The 25,610-nt window shown below is 42.4% G+C and overlaps 1 protein-coding gene across 1 annotated transcript in view; it reads right to left on the bottom strand.

The window, feature by feature from the left end:
- Positions 1-344: 344 nt before the first annotated feature.
- Positions 345-25,610, bottom strand: part of TMEFF1 (transmembrane protein with EGF like and two follistatin like domains 1) — an 84,301-nt gene continuing 59,035 nt past the window's right edge. Inside the window, exons 6-10 of the mRNA XM_037140805.2 lie at positions 25,069-25,217; positions 22,983-23,048; positions 12,542-12,665; positions 4,910-5,068; positions 345-1,360 (exon numbers count right to left, since the gene is read on the bottom strand). Coding sequence (XP_036996700.2) covers positions 1,276-1,360; positions 4,910-5,068; positions 12,542-12,665; positions 22,983-23,048; positions 25,069-25,217 — 583 coding nt within the window. The 3' untranslated portion in view covers positions 345-1,275. The remainder of the gene's footprint in view (positions 1,361-4,909; positions 5,069-12,541; positions 12,666-22,982; positions 23,049-25,068; positions 25,218-25,610) is intronic.

The following is a 25,610-nucleotide window of genomic DNA, read 5'->3' on the forward strand; positions in this document are numbered from 1 at the left end:
CAGCTTTTCTCAAAGAAGTTCACCAAAGCCACCATGTTACTAACATTAAGCCTAGAAGCCGAATGACCAAAAAAGCGAACTCCAAATGCTGGACAAGGCGTTTGCCATTACATACTCTCCAGCAGCATTTGTAAAAGCAGAGGGGAACTTTGGGGCTAAAATTTGTCTATTAATTTCACATATTCATTGCACTGGCATAGCAATATCAAAGAATGCAGTGAATAAACACACCAAACAGAGGCATATAGTGAAAACATTATATTATAACATGCTTTTCCAAATCAAATATTAAAATTAATATTCAATTTTGAACATTTTTTAAATTCTATACATGCATACTTCTGAATATCTAAATTACATGTTTAAACAGCTAAATACAACATTCTACTCACACTTCAGGTCTTGAAACACCAACAATCTATTAATATATCTATTACTACAGGACAAATTTGGATAGAGAGGTCTTAGGTAATTTTTAAGCTCACTTTAAGAGCACCAATCATTAACAAGTATTTTTGCATTTTATTCACAAACACTGAGACAATTTGTTAAAACAAATATTTTCTTTAAAAATTAATGAGTATTAAAGTAGTTTAACTGATAGAATAGGCTTTATTCCAATCTGTTTGTTAAACAGACTATTTTCACAATATCTAAATCTACTTTTCAGTGATCTGTTCCATCATCGCTACCAGATACTTTTTTGAATTATCAGAATTATTTTTTCCAAGACAGGAATAATCAAATTCCAGCCCATACATCTCATAAATATTTTACATCTAACACACACAGCTTTACAGTTCATGCGACTGGCAGTGTCTAAAAAAATCAGTTACTAAATCTCAAAACATTTAAATGCCTATTTAAACACAGTGTCTTCTAAAATTTTTTTTTGTAAGAAAAGTAATCTGTAAACATCTTTACCTTTAGTTCATGCTTGGTCATTTGCTGTGGTCACTGTGGAAGAAGTGGGTGTGGCTTTAGAACCATTTGTGAATGGTCCACCTTTGCAAAAATATTACATTCCATGGGCAGAGAACAAGTCTTAGAGTCACCATGTGGTACAAATATATGAAATCAATTTTTATATTTAGAAACATAAAACAAAGACTTCTAAACAGTCCAAAACTGCTGTAGCTGAATATTCTAAATACGAGCCAACTGTACTACACTAAAAATGTCCAAAAATAAGGCCTCTGAAATAAATATTTCCATTCTTTAAAAAAAGACATAATAAATGTACATCACATGGTCAGTGTACATATAAAAGTCACTTTAAACCATCCTAGATGACGTATCTGAAGTGAAATGACCTAGGTTCTGCTTCTGTCGTCGTCCTCTATTGTTTTTAGGGCATTTTCTGTTGAGTTAAAAAAAAAAAAAGAAAAAGAAAAGTGTCATTTTGTTTAGGATATTTCAGGTGTTTCCAGAGTAATGCACATTTCACACAGAAAGCCATATTGCATGACGTCACACGGGAGAGGAACAGGGTGCCATTCGATGCAACACAAGGTGAGGACCGACGCCCCAGACTGCTATCTTCCTGACAAAGTTGGGAGGTAAGAGGGCTAGACACATGACACAGGTGTGCACACAAGCAAAATTCATTGCCAGGGTCTCTACTGCCGACTGGCATCCCCCAGGGGAACCCACACCCTTCCTCTGGTTGGCAACACCCCCGCCACAGTGACTGGTAACATACAAACCCATGACAGCAGAAAGGATCCTGGCCCATGTACCTTCCCTGAACACTGACGGCACCCCCACCAAGATGACAAGAACATTCAGGAAGAAATATGCTTATTTAACCTAGGATAGGCATACACAGGAAATGCCTAGAGATTTTAGGCGATGACTCAAAAGAGGTCGCCCCACACCCTGCTTGGGCAGACCACAGAACCCACTAAAGAACAGCCGTGCTGGGGGTGAGGGGTGTTGCTGCCTCCGCTCTCACGTCACCATGCTGGTTTCTCCACAGTGGAGCAAATCTCACCGCGCTGTGACTGTGTTTCCACCTGTCCCCTCGAATGCAAACGTATGAGCTCTTACTACGCACAGAGCACAGTACTACACAAGGTGGAATAAAGGACCGGGATGAATTCTGGTAGTTCTGAGCTTGGGCTCCGCTAAACACTCGCTGTGTGGCCTCCTATTCCTCTATGTAAAATTTTAGGAGTTAGACTAACCTCTGAAATCTCTGCCAGCAAAAAATTTATACTCCAATGGAAAGTCTTGCAGCCACAAGGTCTCCCACCCTAAAGTTCCATGTTTTTAGTCAATTTCAAGAGCACCACTTTGCGTTAATTTAAAAGTCTTGACAGTGACACTTCCATTTTATGTATTTTCACAAGTTTTATCCTACTGATCCCCATAAAAAATATTCTGAGGTGGTGCTGGAATCATCTCTATTTCATAAATGGGGACACGGGTTGAGCTGTCAAGCACCCCCTCTTTTACCTGTCACTAATTCACCGTGACCTTGGAAAAGGTCCAACTTCCTGGGGGCCGTGGCTTTTTTATCTATAAAATAAGGGGGTTTGGCTACGATGAGTTCCAAGGTCCCTGCCATTCTGTCATCCTACGAGTCTAAAAACAAGAAAAAAAGAAAAAAGATTTCAAACATAAAAAAAGAGAATTTTACTCCTGCGGGCTTGATAAGCGGGGTCAGCGGGAACATCCTTCTAAAGGAAGACTCCTCGGGGGGGGGGACAGCCCCCATGGGAAAGGGAACGGCTGGCCCACAATGGACTGCGTGGGAGAGGCAGCCCTTAAAAATTCAAAGGAGACACGTCCAAGTAATTACAATGTTCTAAATCCAAGAGAGCAAGGCCCTGTAGGACAGAAAACACCACAATAAAAAAGAGAGGCCTCAAGGACGGATCTAGGATAAAGCCAGTGAAGATGACCCTCTGGTCACGGAGACCGTGGGAGGCAAAGATATGCTGACATGGTTAAAAACGTACCGTGGTGTCCCAGTGTCTGTGAAGACAGGAAATGGGTCTGGGGTATAAACTGGAGGGCATGAACTTGAAGACTACCTGCCAGATAATTTTACTGTAGCACTTGAGGGTTACAGCACACTCAGAACAGAAGCACAGAGCTCAATATAAGCTGAACTAGGATTTGCACAAGGGCTTAACTACCTCTCTGATCTTGGGTAAGGAACTCCCCACCCCAGGGCTTTCATCTCCTCATTCCTTGAGAATGAAGGGGTTGAACTCAAAGTTGCTTCCCACTGACTCTGACATGCTTTGATCTTCTTAAAGATCGCACTATCGCAAGGCCTCAAAATCTTCCCTCACCTTTACCTTACGTCTTTCTTTCACCTTCCAAATCATTTATTACTCTACCCGTTCTTGCCTCTAATAATGTCCTAAATGGTCTCCCCTGACCTCACATTTTCTCTCCTCCAGTGAATGGTGCAGAAGACACTCAGATTAATTCTCTGAAAATGTTTTATGCCAAATCTCTCCCCTATCCAAAACCCTGAACTGTTACAAAGTCAAGTTGGAGCCTTGCTCCCATGCAGTGGTCATACTTGGCGAGTGTATCTCCCAAGAGGACTCAACGTGAACCCTCCTCTGGAGGGTTCCATGGCAGGGGGAGTGGTTTGCGGATAGGCAGCACTCCGTCAGCCCAGGCCCTCCCACCTGCTGGCCTGGGTGACCACCGGGAAATGCCTTCCCCTTGGAGCCTATATTAAATGGCCACAGGCAGGCCTGCTGTTGCATGGGGTTTTTTTTAATCTTTCTGCTGTCATTACTTTTTATGTCAATATGTCCCTACTTTAATCTACTGCCCAATTTTATACTCAGTAGTCTTGCCTAAGGACAGATCATCTGTTCTACAGAATAAAGTCCCAGTGACTTTAATGCCTGGATTTCATGAAAAATATCTGTTACTCAGAGAACACTTTTTAACAAATCATCTCTAGATGTATCGTTTCAGCTCCAGATGGCTGAGCCTCCTGAAGGTCTGGCCTCCATCCAGACCTTGGCTAGAAGAGCCATAAATCCTTCATGGCCTGCCAATATCTGTACTTGATATGCTCCAATCCCCTGCCCAGAATAATGCAGGAAAGTATGCAGATGACATGTATAAACTTCTGAACCAAATCTTAAAGGAAGCAAGGAAGAGGCAAGCAAGAAGACACACGAGCCTGGGAAGCACACAGACACCGTGAACTTGATCTGCTGACTATTCTCAGGTCCAGTTCGGTTCTCACTTATATATTCCCACTCAGTGCAGAAACACCCATTTTATGCCAACTGCTTTCATTCTCAAGAGTCCTTTAATTTGGAGTTTAGTTACAATAAATTCCAATCGTTTCAGTTATAATACAGAACTTTAAACTTTAGTAGTTATGACTATATCCCAGAAAGTGAAGTTACATTAAGACAATGATAATAAGAAAAGGAATTTTCTTGAACCTCTGTTTTCTTCCTTTCTGGTTGTATTTACTGTGAATAAATTATATCCTCAGGGCGTAAGACACCTTGCAGTTTGGCAGGGCTTGAACACTTCCGGCCTGGCTCTTCTGTGCACGTGCTGACCATTCTAAAAGTCTACTGCTCCCATTGCTGTCCCTGAAAGCAGTTATCAGCACCAACACACAGTCCTACGATCCCTGAACCCTTTATACCATTGAATCGTCTCATGCTCCTCTCTATCTGCAGTCCAGACAGACCTGAAAAACCCTGGGAACGAGTTCTGGCCCATCTTCTAGAGAAAAAAGACAGGGAGAGGTCAGACCCACGTGGGAACGTCGGTGAGCTGATCCTAGGATTTTTTCCCTGGTAGGCTGGCAGACTTAAAGTCCCTATCGTTTTCGGGGTGCTTCAAGGTTCTTCTTTAATTTCACAGCCACCCACCTGTAGTTAAAGTTGGTACTTCTCAGGCCACCACCTACCTTGTTATGCACATGACAATGGCCACAATAATGGCGATCTGCACAGCTCCAATAATCGCTGCGATGAGAACGTGAGTGAGCTTTTGCCTGCTTGGCACTACATAGAGAATACTAAAATCTGTCTTTTCACAGTGCTGTCCAGTGTAGCCAGACTCGCATCTGAAAAGGGGGAGAAAGATTCCTATGAGAATCACAAACTGCCGCAGTTTCAGTTTTCAAAATTAAAACATGCAAAAAATGACAAATTTCAACAGGAATAGAAAAATCGGGCACTCTCCTTCCATCTGAAAAAAATTGCCATTTGTGGATTTCCTTAAACATTTTTTTATGTCTATTTTACATGGTGCTTTTTTCCTATCACTATGTCACATTCATTTTGAAAGTTGCTAAGTAGTCTTTGTTACCTTCATTTAAAAATGTACATAATATTTCATTCAGTGATGATGATAATATAGGTAACTTATTGATTCCTTGTTCTAAGACATATCAGTTATATTTCATTTTTCACAATTATAAATTAAGTGTGGTGACATCTTGGTGAATGAGTACTTTTCTATTAGTGCTATTCCTGAGGCCACGTACCTAAAATGGGACTGCTGAATAAATGGATATGAACATTTACAGTGCTTGAACACAGCACCAGATCACAGTCATGACACTTTTCGGTGCACAGAATCTAATCATTTAAGATACAGGCAAGAGATGAAAATAAGTTCTAATGACAGGAATGAAGACAAGTAGTTAAGCAGGTGCTAATCTTGGAAATTATCTAATTTCAATTAAAAGTAAATGGAAAGGCAACAATGTCACGATGATAATAATATGACAGAAGTAAGCATTCAACATAGTTAACAGAAAATTCACCATGTTAGCTGATAGAAATAAACCATATGAATTAGGTAGTCTTCAGTTGGAACTGATTAATAAAACATCTGAATTAAAAAGAGCATTACTTATTAATGTCCCATACTTCATGACCAAAACAAAAGCTTTTTAAATAGAGCACATATAACAACAAAAAGAAACCTGGGGGGCAGGGATAAAACAGGGGAAGCCGGGGGTGATGTAAGTCCACAATCCCCACCCCTGAGGTTCCTAGTCACCTGCCAGAAGGTGTCACATGGGGCTCTAAGCTTCCCAGCAGACAAAAGTAGTGAGGTAGACAGACAGACCGTGGGATTGAGAGTCCAGAAACACACCCAACATCTATGGTCGGCAGGTTTTGACAGTGGTGCTGAGACCACTCAATGGGGAAAGAACAGTCGCTTCGACAAATGATGCTGGGACAACCGGACATCCACACACAAACAAGGGAAGCTGAACCTCTTCCTCACGACATTCAGAAAAATTAACTCAAAATGGATCACAGAAATCTATGAGCTAAAGCTATAAGGCTCTTAGGGAAAGAAAGGAAGTAAATCTTTATGCCTTTATATTAGGCAATGTTTCTTAGATGTGACAGCAGGACCACAAATTTCAACAGCAACAAAAAAGTTAGATTAGATTAAATGAAAATTGAAATCTTTTGTGCACATATGGACACTATCAAGAAAGTAAAAGATATCCAGCAGAATGGGAGAAAATCTTTGCAAATTATTTATCTGATAAGAGACTTACACCTAGAATATATTTTCAAAACTTTAACAATTCATTAACAAAAAGACAAAAATTTCAAAATGGGCCAAAGATCTGAATACACATTTCTCCAAGATATACAAATGGGAAATAAACACATTAGTCTTCAAAGAAATGGATCTCAAAACCACAAAGAGATACGCCTTCATACCCATTAGAATGGCCAGAATCAAAAACTCATATAATAGCAGAGTTGGCAAGGATACTGTAGAAAATGTAAAATGTTACAGATGCTTTTGAAAACTGGACAATTTCCTCAAAAAGTTACATACAGAGTTAGCATTTGGCTCAGCAATACCACTCCCAGGCATTTACCTAAGTGAAATTGAAACATACGTCCCCTCAAAACCTGCAAATAATTATTCAGGGCAGCATTATCCATAAGCAGCCAGAAAGTGGAAACAATCCAAATATTCATCAACTGGTGCACGGATTAAAAAATGTGCTATTATCCATTCAGTGGAACTCATTCAGCCATAAAAAGGAACAAAGTACTAATCCGTGCTACAACATGGATAAACCTTGGAAACACTATGCTAACTGAAAGAAACCAGACACAGCAGACTACGTATTATATGAGTCCCCTTAAATGAAAAATCCAGAATAGGTCAATCTAGAGAGACAAAATACACAAGTGGTTGTCTAAGGCTGAAGAGAATGAGGAGATGTGGAAGTTAATAGCTAATGGGTATGCAGTTTCTTCTTGGGGTGACGAAATGCTCTAAAACTGACGGTGCTGATTGCAACACTATGCAAATATACTAAAAAACAATGGATTGCTTTTTTAAAAATGAGACAAAAGAAAGCAGTAAGTCACTGACATAAAATACAACCTTCACAAAACCAAATCAAAGCAATTGTTCAAAAGAACCACAGTTGCTGTTGTTATTAAATTCAAAGTAACGTGGCCTCATTGGTCCTCGTTCAAGAGGGCACCTTCGGTACAGAGGACATCATCTTCAACATGCAGCTGCAATGAATTCAACAATATAACAAAGTCCCACCGGAGTTTTTAAATGTCCTTCACGGTAAGCTAATGGCCGAAAGTCAAAACTCAGTAAAATAAAAACAATCCCATAGGGAGCTGTAACAGTGCAGCTGACAGTCAAGCTTATTCCGAAGATTAAAATCAGAACATCAAAACAAATGTACAGGCCATATATCGTGCAAGCAACCCTCCCTGGGAGTTACCCTATTTTCTGCCACTGCCTTTGAGCTCTACTCTCTAAATATCTCAAGTGTTAACTTCTAGGTTATTACTCTTTCATCAGTTATTCATTAAAGGCAGAGCCAGGCATTTGGTACCCTACCCTCTATTCCTTCATCCCGCACACCCTCCACAGTAATCTCATTCACTCCCAAGGCCTCAAGTGATGAGTCACCTGATTAACATGTTTATTAAGCACCTGACATGTGGCAGGTACTGTAGTAGGCATTTGGGACACATCAATGAGCAACAGAAATAAAGATCCCTGGCCTGTTTGCCCCCTAGCTGAGGGAGGGAGGGGCAATAAACATGTTAGGTAAATTAAGTGGTTATTTTAGAAGGTGATATGTATTGGAGAGAGAGAGTTAAAGGAAATTACAAGTGCCAGGTATGAGACAGGAAGGGACAAATGCGATTTTAAATAAGGCGGGCAGGTAGGCTTCATTAAGAAGGTAACATGTAAGACATGAAGGAGTCTGTCACGTGAACAAGTGGAAGAAGAGCACACCAGGCAAAGAAAGAGCCGGTGCAAAGGCCCTGAGGCAGGAGTATGGGAGCATGTCATGTCCCAAGAACAGCAAGTCTGTCTGGAGGAGAGTGGGCAATGAGGAGGGAGGCTGGGGACCAAGACACAGTGAAGGGGACAGACTGTGCAGGGCTTCTGCGCTCAGCGAGATGGAGGAGCCACTGGAAGGGTTTTCACAGAGCAATGGCATGAACTGATTTCCGCTTTTCAATTCTCACTCTGGCTGCTGCGGGATACAATGAGCGGGGGGCAGTCTACCGCAGTGATGACAGAGAGAAAAAGAATGCCAGCCTGGCCTCTGGGAAGAGCAGGGGCAATGGTGAGAAGTAATTCAATTCTGGATATATTCTGAAACAGAGCTAACAGGACATCCCAGCTGAGGGGGTATGGAGTATGAGAGAGAGGGAGAAGTCAAAGATGTACTGAAGGTGTCTTGTCTGAGTAAACTCAGATGGCGCTGGCTGAGCTGAGAGGAAGGAAGGCTACAGGTGGAGCAGGTTTAGGGGAGGGAAGGAAGATCAGAAGATTGGCTCAGGTCCTGCTAAGTTTGAGGTGTCACACATCCAGGTGAAAATGTCAAGGAGGGACAGGGATCCATGAGTCTCCCGTTAAGGTTTGCAACTCACGTAAATTAAGAGCCATCCGCATTTCTCACGTGACCCCCTTGGACTGAAGGAATCACGGAGGAAGAGGACCGCAGCCTGGTGCACACCAACCCTAAATGGTCAAGAAGCAAAAGAGGAGCCAGCCAGGAAGACCGAAAGCAATGGCCAACGAGGTTGAAGAAAACCAAGACAGAATTCATACAACCCAGAAGCCCAGCGAAGAATGTGTATCACACAGGGGGACCAATCGTGTCAACTGAGATTTAAGGCTAAGACCCGACCACTGAATTTAGCAGCAAGAACAGTCTCGTGAAGTGTTGGCGGCAAAAGCTTATGAGGTGGCTTCAAGGGAGATGGGAAGTGAGGAACTGGAGACCGAGTCACCAAGTCTTTCGAGTTCTACTGAGGAGAGAAATGGGATGGTAGCTGGTGGAATTGAGAATGAAGACAGAAGAAACAAATATATACATAAATACACTGATACAAGAACATATGATATGGAGAAAGGGGGGAGAACTGATGATAGGTAATAGTGAGAAGTGTGTGGGATTTCTCTTCGTGTTGCTTCGGGTTTCTCAGTGCACTGGAAACAAGGTCATCGGCCAAGCGTGAGGGCGGGAGAGGAGACACTGACAGTCTGAGGACAGGGGTGACAGCATAAAGCACACGTCCCGTGGAGGAGAACGGATGAGCACAGTGACAGAATGACTGCCTGGCAGCGTGCAGGGCCTGCTTTGAGTGTGCGGCAAGTCGACCTGATGGTACACTTCTAAAACAACAGCCGTGTCCAGCTGTGTGGACAGAGGTACACAGTACAGGTGGGAGGGCCAATGGACCAGGATTACAGTTTTGTCAAGTGAGGATGATGAAGCAAGGTAGGGACTACGATGACTGACCACAGAATGTAAGCTGAGTCCAGAGGGGAGGAGGACAAGCAGAGGGTGAGGACCCTCACAGGAGCAGGGGCAGTAAGCTGCAGGTCTGGTGGGATGGAAGCACTGCTGGGTAGGAGCTACAAAGGGTGTACTGCACATGGGACGACTCCTGATTGTCCGTCTACAACTATATCTGTCTCGTGAGTTCTTAAAGCAGCATCCAACTAGACAGCCATCCGAGCACCTGAGACCAAGCATATTAAACTGAATGCACCATTTCCCCTTCAAGCCTCTTCCCACTGTATTTCCCCACTGAATTTTGCCTTAGTCCAGGAAACTCCCTTGAATCATCCTTCTCACTACTCTCCGCCAACCCCCACACCCCCATCCTCATGTCTGACCGGTCACCAAAAAGGAGGGATTCAACCACCTTATTGTCTCTCGGTCATTCACCTGCTCAGCTCAGGCCCAGTCGGATTCCTTTAACGAGTTCAGGCTCCCACTCTCTGCTAATACACACACAGTCCCCTAACTTTCAGTTTTCTAGCCCATTTCTAATTAGACTGGATCACATCTTTCTCAAATCCTTAAATGGCTTCTTGCTGCCTTAAAATAAAGGATAGGATCCTGAGATGGCACAAATGTTCCTGTAAAACTCTCCCCTAATCCCACATGCCCTCCGACCCCCTCCAGCATACCTACGTCCGCTAGCATTTTTCACATGATATTTTAATTGCTTACTATCTGTCAGTCTCACCCACCAGGTTGTATGCGTTTTGGAAGGTAAGACCCTGGATCCCTGTCACTGTTGAATTTGAAACCCCAGTGCTGGGGAAAATTGGGGACAAAATCAGCACTACGCAAACTGGCAAACTAATGGTGGGACAGGACCAGAAGGTCTGGACGTGATAACGGGACTGTGGCCACGACTGCTCGTCCCCACCTGCTGCCCAAACACACCCACCCAGCAGCCACAGGCGACACTGAGGCCAGGTTCTTGTAAACACCGCAAATACTTCAACAAAAGAAAAAGATCGACTGCTTTTAAGTGTGCAGAAAGAGATTCTCTAGCATGTGGGAAACAGCTCTGGTCAGGAGAAAAGGGAAAAGTTGATCACCATCACATGTCATTCAGAAATTATTGACTGAGAAGCTGCTGGGGTAGGTTCTATGTGAGGCACTGGGAAGAGAGAGGCTGGGAAAACACAGCCCCCAACCTGAAGGCATTTACAGTCTAATCACATCAATCACTATGTATTAAATATATACTGTGTCCCAAGTGTTATCCTAACCGCTTGACATTTAATTTTAACAATGCTAAGAGATAGGTACTATTTTTAAATGTTATTATTACAATTTTAGAAATGAGAAAAACAAGGCTTAGAAATTTTAAGTAACTTCCAAAGGGCACAGCCAATAACTGGCCCATCTGGTGTGTCTGACTCCAAAACTTTCAACCACTATCCCACTCGACCTGCTTACTGTCAGCTACCAAAACCCTGTGGCGTGAGCTGGTTTTACTTCTTCATCGAGGACATCATCTGCTCTCATCCCTCACTCAGGTGTCTCAAAAGATGCCCGTCCTAAGAGGACAACACCATCTGAACTGCCATCTAAGTACATATGTCCCTGTGAGACAGACCAGGAACCCACTGTGTGACTGTAAGACTGGCTTCAATGTCATGTTATGCATCAGTTACGTCTCTATGTTTTAAATTAATTAACTACTTAAAAACTGGCCTGTTCTCTTTTGCACAACTGTGTCATTTAAATGTTCTGGGAAAAGGAGGTTGGGAGAACTAATTCCTTTAAAGACAAGAACTTTAAGTTGGAAAAAAGGCAAAAGCTTAACAACAAAAATTATTTTACCATTAACAGTTTATAGATTTTGTTGTTGTTGTTGTCGTTGTTTTTAGAGCAGAAGGAAAATGAGAGTCAGGAGAAGGGAGCTTGAGGAGTGGAGAAACTAAGAGACCCAATTTCAAATGGCCTCTTTTCCTTCTTAGAGGGAAAGATTCACTGGCTTGTAGGTTGACGGAACAAAAGAAAGAATACCATTTCTCCATATTCTGATGTTGTAACAAAGAAAGGAAAAAAAGACTCTGGCCAAACTTCCAGAAGCAGGAGTGAGGAGAACAACAGCATCTCCCCTTGTCTTGGAAACAGCACCTGGCTAATTAGACCGACCTGAGGGGCAGGATGGGTCCCCAGCAGCAGCGCACTGCCGGCGGACAGACACGGCAGCAAAAAGCACTAACCCAGGCTGAGTATCAGGAAATCGAGCTCAGGTTTCGGCCCGACTCTATTTCTCACTTGCTGCTGACCTTGAACAAGTCTCGTATCCTCTCTGAAATCAGACAGGTTTACACCCTTTCCTTTTCGATTTCTCACATCACACCTGGTTCTACATCCTCATCCTCTTATTTTTAGAAATCTATTTTGGCATACTCTGGGCTACATGTTCCCTGTTTTTAACACATTCTTTAGTCCCTCAGCCACCTTCTAACAGACTGCCTAAAAAAACCAAAGTAGTGTTGAAATGTGACATATTTATTTTTATATTAAAATATACATTATATTTAAAATGCCAAATCTCAAAACCCTAACATAACATTGGTGGTGCATATTATCTGCCAATTTCTCTGCAATGATGTGATTTTTATAATAGCTCTACTGAAAATAAACAGTACTTTTGGTACTAGCTCATCCACATCTCACGCTTCCTCCAGAGCAGCAGCCACTGATGGAGAAATGTCTCATCTCTGACCGGGAGTACCGACTTACCTACAAGAAGCCTTCTGAGTAGCATAGATGAATTCGCACTTCCCGTGGATGCAGTAACCACTGAGGTTTTCAGGGCAAGGCATGTGGTTTCCAATATAAACATCTTCTCTTTGATCGCTAGCATCTTAAAAGAACATAAACCAGGTCAATAAATAATGGAAAGCAAATTGAGAAATATGGACTTTTCAAAGGTTCTGAGACAACAAATAAATTCACCCCTTGCTGGGTGATTGGGAAAGGAAATTTATCAAACAGGTGGCTAGATAAGAATCAAGGTCCCATAAGGCCACGAACACAGCAGGTAGACTTTTATAGACTCAAAGCATTTGAAAATGTTTGCAAGGATGTGACTATGAGCTACTGTTACTTAAAAACAGTCTGCCAAAGAAATACCCTAAACATCTTTGTTAAAGGCACAAATACAACTTCTACAAGAAAGGTCACCTCCGTGACAGAGAGACGCTGTATATAGATAGCACTGGCTTCTGGAAATTCAGCTTATTCTGACCATTTACCTGGGGGCTATGCAGTTGAGCCCAAAGCACAGTGGAAAGGCAGAGGGTATTCTGAAATTTCTGGAATTCTGAAATTTTAGGGTGAAAGGTTTATTTTTAGAATGAACACGAACATGCATATTCACTCTTTTTCCAAATGAAAATAGTGCTATTTTAATACAACTTTTTTTAGTGTATGTAAAAAAAATTAAAATACCATAGAGAACAAAAATTCTTTAATCACCGGAGATCCCTCTAGCCAAAGCAAACCACCGTGAACACGCTGAGGAATACCTGTTCAGACTTAGGTGTACTGATCTGAACTGAAATGAGCTGATGTGAAGAAAGTGGAAGTATGGTGAGTAATTCCACCGTCAGAAATGGGAAGAGTCCGGAAGAAAAAACAGAAAGAGGCCGGACAGACGAAGACATAGGGACCCAGTCTCCCGAACCAGTCACATCCGCTCATTCCTGCTCTCTCCAGCCCCATCTGTCCCTGTCAGCACTCCCTCAGACTTACGCACGTACACTCATTCACAGAGCCGCACAATTTGCAATGGATTTTTCATACTTTTTTTCCTGGCATCTACACAAATGCATGAATCCTCGACTCTGTGGACCCAGGGTGCCCCAATGTGTGCGGCCTGTCAGTTTCCCGGGTTTCCTGCCGTTTCTGCTGACAGCGCCAGCTTCCAGACTCGGTGTGTTACGAGCTGTGTGACCTTGAACAGACTGCTCTCTCTAAGCCTGGCGTTTCAGAACTGTGCAGTCAAGATCATAACAGGACCTACACGCAGTGGGGCTGTGAGAGGACCACATGGGATAATTAATGCACGTGAGACAGTAAGTCAACCAGCAAGCGCCTTGTGCAGCTAGCAACAAAGCAGCGAAGGCTTATCTCTCCCCAGAACAAATAAAGGTGCTGGTAAAATTTGAAGAATGTTAATAAAAACCAAGAAAAAAGGAATAAAATGGGAGGCTGTGTGCATATATATAGATACAGGTATGTGCATGAGAAGGAGAAGAGCAAGGGCGACGTGGGAACAGAGGTGCCGACTGAAGGAGAAAAGCCGACAACTAAAACTGCAGATTTTGCTGGAGATCAAAATTTACACATAAAAAGAAAAACTTCCAATGATTACTAAGCTTAATAGGTAAAATAGTTTACTTACCCTCCATGACAGGATAACTAAAGCAGTGAGGTTACGTCAGCTCTAAAAGACCAAATTGGTACCTTTTAACCTCAAAATCTATGTATTTATATTGTACTAAATTATGCCTAGAAAACGAACTACGTACACTAGAATTCAAGTACAACCAGTAAACTCATGCTATTTTGTGACCTTGGTCAAACCCTTCTAATAGAGTTAAATGACATCAGCATTGTCCAACATGAGTGGAATACGAGACATATGTAAATTTTGTTTTCTAGTTGCCATATTTTAAAAGGTAAAAATAGGTAAATTAATTTTAATCATATTTTATTTAACCCAATATATCAAATAAATATTTCAACATACAGTCCATATTTATTTAAAGCGGTGGTATTTTTCCACTCCTTTTTCCTTAAATAAGTCTTCGAAATCCGGTAAGCACTTCACACTCCTGCCACATCTCAATCCCAACCACCACATTCCAAGTATGACAGCAGCCACACGTGGCTGGCAGCTACCACGTTGGGCAGCAGAGGACAGATGACTTATTCACCTGTCATTTACTGATCATGTTCCATTTGTCAGGCACTCTGCTAGGTGCTTGGGATAGAAAAATAAGACATATCCTGCCCTCAAATGGCTTACAAGGTCTCCTCCAGCTTCCAAACTCTGCCTCTGCTGTGACGAACGAAACCATGCCCTCCTTCAGGCTGCTGAAATCCTAAGCGCCCACTTGTCTACTACAATACTCGTGATATTGTCGTATAACTATTTGGCGGTTTTTAATTTTATTTATTTATTTCCAGACAGCGGAGAAGGGAAGGAGAAAGAGAGGGAGAGAAACATCAGTCAGTGTGTGGTTGCCTCTCATGTACCCCCTACTGGCGACCTGGCCTGTAATCCAGGCATGCATCCTGACTGGGAACTGAACCAGTAACCACTTGGTTTGCAGGCCTGCGCTCAATCCACTGAGCCACACCAGCCAGGGCACTACTGGGGGTTTTAAATCAGTCTCTACCATGAGGCTGTGAGCTCCTCCAAAAAATCTACACGTTCGTGTTATTCTGTATAACTCCTCACCCTTGGAACAGAGTACTTTTCTTGCTCTAGTTTAAAACTGAGAGTGCCATTCTATGTTGGAAATCAAGCCACAGGTGACTCAAGGGAGCAAGCACTGTCTCCCATGGCTCTTGTCATCCTGCAGTTCCTCAGAACATGGTACGTCCGTGGTGTGACACATGATGAAGTACATAATCCTGGGACTACAGAGACTGGGGGTATGTACCGACCTACAGTAATACAGCCAGCCCTACATGGTGTATGACAACGGGATCACGTAAGTCTAGAGAGGCTGCAGTAATGTAATAATGTGCTACCAAAAAGTCCCAACAACAGCCGAAAGTCCCATCAAGAACAATGTGAGGCTGAAAGCCATCAGAATTCAGCTACACGACAGCAACGAGAAAAAGTTAACGGATTTAAGAGTACAGTTTTGGGAAATTAACAGATGAAGAATGGTACCAACAGCATTTACCGAGTGAATCAGTAAGAGAATGTGGCGTCGCCCCAACCGGTGTGCCTCGGTTCAGTCACCCGGCAAAGCGAAGGGCGGCCGTGTCCAGTCCCAGTCAGGGCACAGGCTGGGGTTGTCGGTTTGCTGTTTCTGTCCCTCTCCCTTTCTCCCTCCCTTCCCCTCTCTCTAAAATTAAACGAATTTTTAAAAAAACAATGTGACACCGAGTTCTAGGCAAAGCAAAGCCAGATAAGACACAGACGTGTCTAGTAAGACTGAAGTCCGTGGCTGTCACAGAATCCAAATTCAGCGTTGTGCTCAACACCAACACTAGACGGTCCATCGTCCGTACTTCCACACTATTCCTGTGCACAGCCATATGCTCAGCCAAGCTACAGAAGGTATTTTTAAAAGTAGACATGATGCCTGCCCTGCAAAAGCTTATAATCAATCTAGAGAATCAACGTATACACACCAAATGCTGAACAATACAAGGGAAGGGGGCCCACATGGCAGTTTATAATTAAATGTCAAAAGGTTTTACAATACATGGTGCTATGAAAATTCAAATTCAAAAGATAATTCCCTACAGGAGACATCACTCAGGAAAGAATTCACAGAGGCTAGGACTTAAGTTAGGCCCCAGAGCACAGAGACAGATTTACAGAGGAACAGTGGTTACCAAAGAGAAGGTGAGACGCACACAACGTTCTCAGAAACAAGTGGCAGATGAACCTACCAAGAGCTGTACAGACTGGGAAGGATACAAATCCAAGTTGGAAAAATGAGGTGAAATCAGGACGAAATATGATTCGCCCTTAAAAAGGAATGAAATTCTGATACAAGTTACAACATGGGTGAGCCTTGAGGACATTATGTCAACTGAAATAAGCCAGTCGCAAAAGACAAACACTGCATGATTCCACGTACGTGAAGTACGCAGAGTAGTCGAAATCAGAGAAGCAAAAACCAGAATGGTGGCTGCCAGGGCTGTGGGGTGGGGGGAGTGAGAGTGGCTGTGTAACGGCCATCATTCCTGTTTTCTGAGATGAAAAGAGCCCTAGAGATGGACAGTGGTGATGGCTGTACAACATCTGAATGTACTCAATACCACTCAGCTGTGCACTTAAAAATGGTTAGATGGTACATTTTGTTATGTATATTTCACCACAGTTTTAAAAACTGGAAAAAAAAAAACCCTCAAAAAGTAAGCCTAATGACAGGAGGTTAGGTAGAGAGAATGTAGCCGAATTCAAATTTAGACCTCCATTCATCCCAGAAGTATTTATTAACCACCAATTACTTTCTAGGCATTGCGGTCATTCCTGGAGTTTCAGGCAATATCAACCCAAACAAAAGGTATGTACAAAAACCCACTAGGCAAATGAACGTAAGAAACTAGTGCTTAAAGAAAGGTCAAGGTCAGAGAACAAATTTTGCCAACATGACAGCTGGGAGTAGATTAACTATTCAGAAGGAAAGTAAGAAAGGAAGCAAGGGGAGCAGGACAGAATTCTGGTGCAGCTGCAATACAAGAGAAAGAGCATCAGCGTTTAGGCTTAGAAAGTCCTTGCTCTGCCAGTCAACGTGCACCACCAAATCTCACGTTCAGCTTTTCTGTCTGCAGAATGAAGATAACAAGGCTGTGGTGAAGATTAAACAGTAATACAAACATGTGAAAGCACCTGGCACACAGTAGGGCATTCAACTGATAATTGTTGAATGGGTGACTACCCCACTGATGTTTCCCTTGAATTATATTAAATACATATGCTATAGAGAGGAAGACCTCTGAGCACAGCCAGGCTACCAACAAGGAAACTAAAAAACAAAAGAACTGACAATCGCCATAACAACATCGATAAGCAACTCAGCAGTACAGCATTAAAGATTCAGAGAAATCCTAGGCAGTAGAAGGTACTGCCCCACTTTGTAGATGTGACGACTGAAACTCCTGATCAGGCCACATGGCCTTTAAGTGTGGAACATGTCCAACTGAGCACAAGCTCTTAACCATCACTATTATTTCACCAAGTTACCCTGGGACGCACGTAGGAATAGGACAAAAGCCCAATGTCCAAGCACCTGCTCTGCACTCCACGTAAATTAGTAACTTCAAAAAGGAAAAGACAAAAAGACTTTAAAGATGTCATAAAGCAGGGGCAAAGGCAGAGCCTCCCACAGCAAGAAATGGGCAGAGACCGGTCCCGGCTGGACAATGCCCTCAGGCCGAGTGGTGACGGCAGGCTCCAGGAGCAACAGCTGCAACCGCTGGTCTCTGAACAGTGTTTTGTGTGTCTGCAACACACCAAGTGGGCCTGGTCCCTCAACAGCTCCTTCCGCCCAGAAACAGATCCAGCAGCAGCAGCAGCAGCAGCTTTTTAAAAAACAGAGGCGAGCATGATTCTCAATGGTGATGTGGTAAGAAAACCGAGCGCCAGGTGGCGTATCTGCAAAGGCACGTCCCACCAGCTATCTGTCCTGGCCCACCCATGCACGACCCAAATAAGGCATGAGGAATTGTACTAACAATCACAATAAGCATTTTAAAGGTCAGCTGCTGACCCCACAACAACTACATCAACGCTGTATCAATAAGTCTAGGGCTTGTTATTTCCGCAAATCCCCAATTAAGAAATTCAATATACTCTCTTTCTTGCTCTGCACTACTTTGCACCCCAAACTTCATCACTAACGTACCCCTCCATTTATCCTTCCTAACCCTAGTCCTCTTGGACCCCATCAAGTATTTTCTACCTGGGTAAAAACTCCTACTTACCCTTCCGACATCTTCACTCTATCATAATGTCTAAAGCCACTGTTTCCCACGTGAACCCTAACTCCCCCTTTCCTGGCCTTTTCACTGTGCCCAGTGAAACACCTTTCCTAACGTGAATAAACTCACCCGCCTCCTTGGGTGTTCCCTCAGAAAGCACTCCTTTCCTCTCCCTCATACGTCAAGATCACATCACTTCCCACAACACCTCTCCTTCCACCTTTCCCTGCTGTCTCGCCACCTGTCACCCCCCGATCAGCGTTCCACTCTCCCTCCAACACCCTTCCTCTCTTAGCGCTCTGAGCCGCCCGCCTGCACATCCTTCTGACCATCCTCATCCTGACACTCCACCACGCCCCACGACACACCCCCTCACACTGCCTTCAGTGGTTTAGCAACTGACTCAGTCTTACCTTTTGGTGAGGCAAAGTTTTTCAAGACCACTTTTAAAAGGACATATCTGAAAAGCTGTATTAAAGTATATAACCAACAGTCACCAACAGTGGGATATTTCAGTGTCTCTGGAATCACTGGTTTGCAGGAATAGAGGCCACTGAGAGACAGAGGTCATAGTGAGGTGAGGACTGGGCTGAGGTAAAGCTCAGGAAAGAAGCAAAAATGTCTTGGCAATGAAAAGCTGTTATGGTTAAATTTTAGGCTGTATGAAAATATCCTCTGATAAAAAATGGCCTCATTAAAGTGTCATGTGCCACAAAGGAACTCCCCGAGTTGATGGAAATACTATAGACTGTGGTAAGGTACAGTGCACATGGGGTGTATTCACTTGTCAAAATCGATAGCTAACATTTGTGCATTTCCGTGTATGTAAATTACACCTCAGAAAACACCTAGAAAATAAGAATAATGGTAATCAAGTAGATGGGCGTATAAAGGCAAAACAGGAATGCCAATGCTGATTAACTGCTGAACATTGAGTACTGGGTACACAGGGTTCGTTATACTATTTTATGTTTATAGGTTTGAAATGCTCTATAATCAATTTTCAAAATGTCACGTACCCATCTTCCCCCGTACCTCATGCTCAACCAGCACATCCTTTGTGCCTCCAACATCTAAGACAAAGCTTCTAACGCTGCAATATCAATAGCTGCCAATGGTTTTCCGATAGCCCAAGGCAAACACTCCCTTGGCCTCTGTGCTGGACAGTCAAATGCCCCATTTCACCAGCTCTCTTCTCAGGGAGCTCAGCTCTAAAAGCTTTCTGGCTGAGCACTATCATATGCTTTTTCCAGCTGCTTGCTGATGCTGTGTTCCTGCTCTTACTTTGCAGCCTCCACCCCCAGGTCCCTGCCTACCTATGTAGTCTTTGTTGAATGCTAAGGGCAATAACATTTACTGGAGGCCTCCTGTAAATGCCACGAGAACAAAAAAAACACATGTTAATGAAGTAAAATACAAAACAGAGCTACCTGTGACTCTACTCCTTACTGCTAGAACATTTCAGAACTCACGTTTTGGGTTTCACCTTCATAACTCTACCGAAAGTTCTTGGTCCAAGATTACCAGGGATCCCCAATGCAATGCTCATCCTCTAACACCTGTATGCAGCATTTTAAACCACATGGCTATCTTTCTTTGGCTTCTGTGCCACTGTGTTCTTGGTTTCTTCCTCTGGATCCTCTTTCTGCTTCATCCTAAGTCAAACATCCTCTCATTTCTAAGTGACAGTGCTGTCCAATAGAACGATCTATAACTCTAGACATGATCGATATCTGTGCTGTCCAACAGGGCAGTGACTGGTCCCATGTGGCTCTTCAACACTTCCAATAGCGCTAGTGTGATGGGAAAATGGAATCTTTCACTTCATTTCATTTTAATTAATTTAAATTTAATCACTCACTGCTTTAGCCAGCACAGCCCTATAATCTCTCTCATCCATTCTCATGACTTCAGTTATCACCTCTATATCCTACTGACTCATAAATTTATGCTGAACAGTCACCTGGATGAGTTCCATAAGCAACTCAAACTCTAAAATAAAACTAATCACCTCCACAATCAACTCCTCCCTTACCTTACCCCGAACACCTTTCCCCTCTCGACACCCTTAGTTCAACAAGCAGAGTCCACCATTCAAGTCATCTGAGCTTGAATTCTCTATCCCTCATATCTCAGTAGATGTCTATTCCTTTCAAGTCTACTAACTGGTCTCCTCACCTCCAATCCAATGTATTAGGTATCATTCATTCAATTGCTTAATTTTGTTGCTTTGCCTTTTTCAAATATATCAATCATTCTTCACTGCCTACAGTAAGGTTTAAAATCCCTAGGATAACATAATATTCAAGACCCTATACAACATGACCCCAAGTTATCTTTCTAGTCTTACCTTCTGCTTCTACCTCTTAAGACACCTACTAACCAGACGAAAAAAGGACCCCTTACCAGTCTCCAATACGTCCTATTATATTTGCATCCACAATTCTGTTCATGCTTTTCCATCCTCCTGAAGTATCCTTTTGACCTCTGTTCAAATCCTAACCACCCTTCAGTGCTTGGCTCAGATTCCACCTCTACCATGATGTTTCTCAGATTCTCACTATCCCCCACCAAACGGTAATCTCTCCTTTTCTGACTCCCCATTGCACTTTTTAACCACATTATGTTTATGACAATAACCAATTTCTACTTTGTTATATGAAGGCTATAATAATTTCTTATTATGTCACAAGCTCTTTAAAGATAGATGTCATGTATTAGCTATCTTTCTATCCACCAACAGTGTTTGGTAAAATGAACAATATAAAGTAGGCACATTATAAATTATACCTTGTAGATCAATTCCTATGTGTAAAGAGCTTTTCAGGATCACAAAAGTAGCCTACGCACTAAATTATCCCCGTGATGTTATCAAAGGCAGAAAAGTATTTCAGGCAGACACAACCCCCCAAATTGCCTAAAGTGTGAGTTTCTACCTACTAAAACATAGCTCTCCTACTACAGTGTAAAGAATAGAGCTGGGCTGATCTACCACGTCTCACGTGGAAATTCAGGAGACTTCCTATTTTAAATACAGCACTTTGTATCGACATAAGGGAGGGATATCTTAGGGGCTCATTAGATATAACTGATGCAGGTTCAGTGTGATTCAAGTGAGAGAATGATTCAGCGATAATAACAGCCACAATTTATTAAGTACTTACGGGCACTGTTCTAAGCATCTAACATGCATTATCTCATTTAGTTTTTATGAAACAGGTACTATCACTATTTGCATGCTATACATTTGTTATAAAGTAGTTTTAAAAGGTCAATCACACATCTAAAAAAACCTGTCCATTAGTACAACTGAACAAATGACTAGAAGATGCCCGGTGAAGAGCCATTACACAGACATCCAGTCTTCTGGACTGGGAGCTCCCAGACCTAGCCCTGCTGTGGTTCCTAGACATAACCTCATTCAGCCCCAATGTTCCTATCGGTCCTTTCCCGAGAGCAGCTGTAAGAATCAAAAGAAAGAATGGATATGAAAATGAGAAGTGAAAGAGCACTGGACATGAGAAGTCAGGACCTGGAATCCAGTCTCTACTCAGACCTTTAACTACATGGAAGGCTTTGTACAAATAAACCCTACAAGTGCTTTGAGCTTCACCCGTTCTTTGACAAGTATGAACACCTACATGTGTACCAGGCATTCTACCACATGTCAAGGACACACACGTGAACATGGGTCAGTCTCCTGTCCTCACTGAACCCACAGCCTAGAGCAGGACACAGCTGAGTAAACAAAAGGCCAATCATAATTACAGCACGTTTAGTGCTTGGATAGGGGAGTACAGAACAGAGGCACCTAATCTAGATTTAAGGGTCAAGGAATACTTCCCAAAAGGAAATGATTTAAACTGAGCCTGAAACGATGAATAATAATATGGCAAAGAAGAGGTCCAGGCACAGGGAACAAGGGCGAAAGACCTGTGCACAGAGGGCCAGTGTTAACAGCAGGTTCTGCAGAAGGAAATAGGATGTAAAGAGCAAATATGAGGGATCTTTCTATGTAATTTCCTACAATTGCATGTGACTCTACAATTATCTCAATAAAAATTTCAATTTAAAAAAAGCACATTCTACCCTGGCTGGTATGGCTCAGCAGATTGAGCACCAGCGTGCAAACCAAAAGGTCAGCAGTTTGATTCCCAGTCAGGGCACAAGCCTGGGTTGCCGGCCGAGTGCCCGTGTGCGAGAGGTGGCTGATCAAGGTATCTCTCACACATGGATGTTTCTCTCCCTCTCTTTCTCACCTCTCTAAAAATAAATAAATAAAATCTTTCTTAAAAAGTTAAAAAACAATAAAAATGTGTATTCTGTAAATTGAGAAGCACTTCAGCAATTTCAGTTAATATTATTATTAATAATTGCTGCATAATGTATATTGCTACAGAGAGCAAAGTTGGAAAGGTCGTTATAACAGAAATAGAATTACCAAGGACAGCTAGTGACAACATTTCAATAATTAGCCAGTATTCAAAAAATCATGATTCAGTACCTTTCACATCTGGTCGATATTGTATCCCATCATCTTTCTTTCCCAACAAACTAGTGTCATCTGTGTCTGTGGGAGAAAAAGAGTTTTCAAATTAAGATACACACGAGATTTAAGTCATACGATGAAACTCTCGAATATCCCAAATGCTCAGGGTCCTCCCCAGCTCTCCCCACTAGCCGCTCACACTTTCCACCTTTCTCTACATCTGGCATGCATTTCTACCTCGGGCCTCAAGGCCTGCCACACATACGTTCTGTGTGATGAACAGTCCTATTTCATTTAGATTTCACCTCACATGTCATTGCCTTAGAAAGTCTTCCCTGTGCAAACTAAAATAATGACTACCCTAACAGAAAGGATTAATCCTTTCACCAAAGAACAATGGTCTCGAGATGCACCTTCTACCACGGTTCCCCTGGAAACATATCAAATAAGCTAAATATGGAATCTCAGCTGTGTTATCAGACAATTTCGCTATAAAAATGACCCCTGACTGGTGCGTTGTATTTAGACTGGGAAGACTATAACTGAACCACAGACACCTGTGGGGAAGCTTCCTGCACACAGTGGGGGAGGAAGGGAAGATGCAGTTAGGTGTGGATGGAAACACTATGCAGGGGAGCAAAATAAAAGTTAAGGACAAACAACTCCAAAGGATTCTAAATCTGTATAAATTTCAATTAACAGAATCCTTAAGCTTGGCCAGCTGCTCCGACTTTGAGATCCTAGGTAATACCATTCGATCATGCTCCAGTTCCTCTAAGAAAAACATTCTTTCTCTAAACTCCTCTTTCAACCTAGGCTCTAACTTCCACCCCACGAATGAAGAACAAACCATACAAGAAAGTAGCACTTTCTCAAGATCAAAGCTAAGAGGACTGTCTACCTATCAGCCAGTGGTTTCCCCTTCCAGGCACACTCCTAACCGGCACCCAGAAACCCTCAGATGAGTTTCTTGGGTATTTTTTGGTAGCTTAGACTAGAAGTATTGCAAATAGTTGTGTATTTCACGAATAACTTGTTACCACCATAAAGTACATACTTTGGCTTACAACTCTTCCCCCTGAGCTCAGACAAAAACATATCCCTTTAATAAATCCAAAAAGGGAGGGGTTGGGGGAGGTGATTAGACCTAGTAAGCAAGAACAGTGTACCACCCGGCACATGGGCCTGTGTGTGGACCTCATGTGTTGCTCGGAACTAACCCACTACCCTAGCCCATGTGCATCCTGATGAGGAAAGAAGGCTTGAAAACCTCTGTCTTTAGTGGCTGAATACTTCTGGTAGGAATGGAAAACAAAGACACATTCTTAGTTGGGATCATGGCTTCTAAACTATGACAAAAAGCAAAAAGAGCAAAAAGAATTTTTAACTGAAGGTAATGATTTTCCTCACATTCTAGAACTTGACACCAACAGCTCTAATATGTAGGGGCAAAAACTAGGGAGAGAACATGGAGACAAACTAGAATGTTCTAAAAAAAAAAAAGGTGAAGAAATATATCCAGTATTGCCCTGGCTGGTGCAGCTCAGTGGATTGAGTTCGGGCTCGGGCTGGGAATCAAAGGGTCACCGGTTTGATTCCCAGTCAGGGCATTTGCCTGGGTTGCAGGTTGGGTCCCTGGTGGGGGCCATGTGAGGGACAGCCACATATTGATGTTTCTCTCCCTGTCTTTCTCCCTCCCTTTCCCCCTCCCTGAAAATAAATAAATAAAACCTTTAAAATATATAATATATACCCAGTATTTATAATGCTACTATATTTAAAATAAGTTGACTAAATCTGAAACAGCTATTATCATTACAAATTTAAGACACCCTTTAAGAACCATGCTTGCATCTAGAAATCCACGTTAAGGTCAGATTCATAAGTAAATAAATAACCAAACGCATGGTTTGTGTCTTGAGAAGATGAAAATAGGTGAGAAAAAATCTAAAATAGTCACAGAACAAAGAAATTCTAAAATCTAATTAAAAAAATAAAGCATCAAAGATTTCTCATTTACAAATTTGGAACACTACAAAAATGTACAAATAAGACATGTAATTTTCAAGAAAGAACTCTGGATAAGTAGAACAAATTTTACCTGTGCAATGACCAAGATGCCTTATATCGATCTGTTCTTGCTTTATACAAGATGCTTCTCGAACAAAACAGGGATTGTTATAGGAACTCCCATCGGAAGCACACACGGGGTTGAAACTATATCCGCTGCAATCTATATTACATACACACCTGTAGGAAAAGACAAGAATCACCCATATTTCACAACAAATGTGCTCCGCGATGCTGCAACCGCGGAGAGAAAGTCTTTCTTTTCTCCTTTCTGGAAGAGGCGTCCGTGTGTTTTAGGCCACTGATGAGTTTAAGCGAAGTGAATCCTCCGCAAACAATTTCTTTCAGGTAAGAATGCAGATATAATTTCATCCAGATATTATTCATCCAGTTCTATCTAGAATTTCCATATCAAGATACAATAATCAAGAGATGACACAGACTTATGAGTCAAAAGTCAGGAACCTAAATCCCAGCCCCACTAATGACCAGATTTGTGTCCAAATTCTTCCTCTAAGTTTTCATTTACTGGTCTGTAAAAAAGAAGCAGTAATAGTATTACCTGCCCCACCC

This window comes from Artibeus jamaicensis, unplaced genomic scaffold (genome assembly GCF_021234435.1).
Source record: "Artibeus jamaicensis isolate MK-2021 breed Jamaican fruit bat unplaced genomic scaffold, CSHL_Jam_final scaffold_1964, whole genome shotgun sequence".
Taxonomy (NCBI): domain Eukaryota; kingdom Metazoa; phylum Chordata; class Mammalia; order Chiroptera; family Phyllostomidae; genus Artibeus; species Artibeus jamaicensis.